A 3,732-nucleotide genomic window follows, 5' to 3' on the forward strand; every position below is an offset into this window, starting at 1 on the left:
TCATCTTTCTTTTTATTTTGAGAAATGGATGGAATAAGAATACTTAAATAATTCTTAAGCAACATTTAGGGGTAGAGATAATAATAAATAAGCGGAACACTACCACGAAAGGGCCTTGACTGATATTGCATATTTTGAGATTTGGATTTTAAACAATTCAAATAATTTACTAACATCTGTTGCAGCAGATCTTCTAGGACAAAGGGAATCAATTTCATCAAAAAATATCACACATGGAGAGGAGTTACGGCCCCTTTGAAACACTTGTCTAACGGCTCGTTCACTTTCACCGACATACTAAAATTATACAGAGATAATGTTATGAACAAATATAAATCATGTTTGTTGATGTTTTGGTGGAAATGAGAACAGAGCCAACAAACAACTGACTTTCTAATGTCATAAATATTTTATCTCCAAGAACAATGAAAGGGAAATTAAATTGAGTTTTACATCCTAATTTTCTGCACCTTACTGGGTAATTGAGGACAGGCAATGTTCAATGAGTGAAATTTTGCAGGACAGCAGCATTGGCCTTTTCTTTTTTCAATTTTTAACTGTTGAGGTATCTTTTAACACACACAGCCTGTTGCACATGGGCCTCGGTTTAGTGACACTTTTTCTGTTAAGAAACTCTTTGGAACAAGATAATTTAGGTCCTGTTTTGATATTTTTTCATTTTTGCACAAGTACAAGTGATACAATAAAAAGGGAAAATTCGAAACAATATGTACCATGTTTAACAATTCAGGACCTTTGACAGATATAAAGTTAATACCAGACTCATTAGCTATAGCTTTAGCCAGTAATGTTTTACCACAACCTGGAGGACCAGCTAGTAGGATTCCTGGAGGTGATGTGAGTCCAAGAGCTTTAAACTCAGCACTGTGTTTGACCGGTGCCTACAAAACAGATGATTTATTATTAAATAGTGAAATTAAGAGGAGTTTTTAAAATTTTGCATCTGATTAAGCAATGGCAAATTGACCCAAACCATGCATTGTACAATGGGGTGACTTTTGCTTTGATAATTGTGCCAAGATTCATGTCAATCTCTTCTGCAGCACTGACAAAATACTACACTATTTTAATGCCAGTATTCCGAATATGTCAGTTATGTGATGCTGCCTGATATTTCTGAACTTATTTTTGAAATAAAACTGCTGAAAAATATTAATCTTACCAATATAGCTAACTGTAGTTCATCTCTAACTTGTTTTAAAGCACCAATATCATCCCATGTAACATCTGGTATAGTAGCAAAACCTTCTCTTTTAGCTGATGGCTGAACATGTTTCAATGCTGACTGAAATAATAATATCATGTCACTTTACAATCTGATTAAAATATGTTTTGTGTTTTTTCTATGGCTTGCTACATTCCCCATACATAATCTGACAAGATTCCATTTCAATGAATTTTTAAAATGAACACAGCATTTGATTGGTTGAATGAAAGATAAAGAATGATAGATGCTGTCACAGATTTGCATTTTATTCAGATTGAGATGAATAAGTAAATTATCATGCAACATCTTCATTTCATTCTATATCAATAGTTTTCTGTTCTGTTAAGCGAATTAAATAAGTTTTTCTAATCTTATCCTTTCATTATCAGCACTCAGTTCCGAGTTCAACAAACAAAGAAACTGTGCCATCAACATACCTGAAAGTCTTCCATGGTAATGAAGAGATTTTGTAGTTGGTGATCTGATAATGGAGGTTGTTCTTTTAACCATTGTAACACTGAAAAATAAAATGGAAATTTACTAAATTGCCTACAGTATCTCTCACTTTCATTATGTGAAATCAAGTCTAAGGAAAAATCTTAGCAAGAAAAATCAAATATCAATTTGAGAAGGGAATGACATAATACAAGAACAAAAAATCCAAAAATCCCAAGGAGAACAACTTGAGGGTCCTCTCTACCAGTTGGTCCTTGGTAATCATGTAATAAATGCCAACATCAAATGTATTTTAGACCAATAAACAGACACAAACATCCCTCCAGCAACCAGCAAGTTGGAAACCTTGCCATGGCATTCCTATGAGAAAATTACCAAAAAACCTTGATTCAGGAAGATGTGTAAATGTGATAAGTAATGTTTAACATACCTGTTAAAAGTTCAGGATCTTTGATATTGACATCATCACAAACCATTGGTATCTCTGACTGAGACTGTACTTCATTAAATATTCTGAAATTTACATATGTTTACATTCAAAAAAATTTTCTTTTCTTGTGGAATGTGTGAGCACCAAATGAAGCATGTTATCTCATCAAAGCCATAGAATCTTTGTGAAGTTCAGAAATATCAATTTATACTAAAAATGAATATCCCAGAATTCCATGTAACAGACCAGACACAACTAATGTGTTGGATATCAAAATCCTGACAAAAAGAAAAAATCAACAATATTATATCTCAGTACAAAATTTATGACAAAAACTTGACTTCTTACTTATTGACAGCATTCATGGCTGCCTCCCTTGCTAGAGCTGATAAATCAGCACCAACAAAACCTGGAGTATTATGAGCTAGTGATTCATAACTAAAATCTGTTGATAATCTTAATTCTCTACACAGTACTTGTAATATTCTGAAATAATAAGATGAAACCACTACAACATTAATCTAGAATCTGATATCGATAAGGCATTGGGGAAAAATGTGTACATGAGAGAGCCAACACAAGGATATATTTTTTCCTCAAAAGAAGGCTACCTACTAAGCATTGCCTCAGTGTAATAAAAAGATATGATTGGACAAGGAATTGTCAAGGGGGGGCATTTTGGAAGTGGGTGAGGTCAACCTCATTTTAGGGCGAATAGGGAGGGGGGAGTCAAAATATGACCCTACCTATATCTGGCTGATTCATCAGGTATACCTAATGATATTTCTCTATCAAATCTTCCAGCACGTCTTAAGGCAGGATCAATACTATCAGGTCTATTGGTAGCTCCTATTACTAATACATTAGCTTCTGGTTTACTGTTTAAATCTGTTAATATAACACATGCAACTTGTTTCAGTAATTGAATGGCAAATATTTAAGTCCAAGAATTACCTCCCATCCTGTTGTTTGAGTTGGCTTACCTAAGCCATAAGCCTAAAGCCCATAAATGTATTGGACAATTAAGCTCTATTTAAAGGAGAATCTGTCTTGATAATTTTGCATTAGTGTCGCATGTCAGAGGCATGAGATGAGAATTAAGTAGTTTGCGGCATTTCAATACTGAAGATTAAGTTTGTTAATATACTATGAAATTTGGATTCCTTCAAACAACCAGGCACCTGTAACTTCAATCACCTGTGTATCAAATGTAGGGTTCTCATGAAGAAATGTGTCTTCTGAGCATTTAAAACAGAATCTTTCTTCCTTACCATCTAAACAGGCTAATAACTGAGTGACAATTCTTCTTTCCATCTCTTTAGATGCTGTTTCTCTTTTCTGAGTTATAGCATCTATCTCATCCATAAACACTATACACGGTGAATTAGACTGTAATCATAAACAAAGTTATTCCCCCTTTAATGTCTCTTCAACACTTTCAAAACTTTTACACATTTCTACTATGTTTCACTTTAGTAGACAAACCTCATATTCATGATCTCATGTGATTTTCTATATTGCCAATCAATTCGCTTATAAATATGGTTTGTTGTGTAAATATAAACACACAGACAAAACTCATGAATATTAAAGAAGGTCGCTCTGACTGAATAATATT

General features: G+C 33.5%; 1 protein-coding gene across 1 annotated transcript; it reads right to left on the bottom strand.

The window, feature by feature from the left end:
- Positions 1 to 99: 99 nt before the first annotated feature.
- Positions 100 to 3,503, bottom strand: LOTGIDRAFT_176572 (hypothetical protein; the record flags this gene model as incomplete). The annotated part of the gene is made up of 8 exons (XM_009054398.1): positions 100 to 297; positions 735 to 902; positions 1,184 to 1,306; positions 1,666 to 1,745; positions 2,115 to 2,197; positions 2,463 to 2,600; positions 2,861 to 3,002; positions 3,386 to 3,503. Coding segments are annotated over 8 exons (1,050 nt in total), but the record flags the coding sequence as incomplete, so codon positions are not given.
- Positions 3,504 to 3,732: the final 229 nt, after the last annotated feature.

The sequence above is a fragment of the Lottia gigantea genome (assembly GCF_000327385.1).
Source record: "Lottia gigantea unplaced genomic scaffold LOTGIsca_2153, whole genome shotgun sequence".
Taxonomy (NCBI): Eukaryota; Metazoa; Mollusca; class Gastropoda; family Lottiidae; genus Lottia; species Lottia gigantea.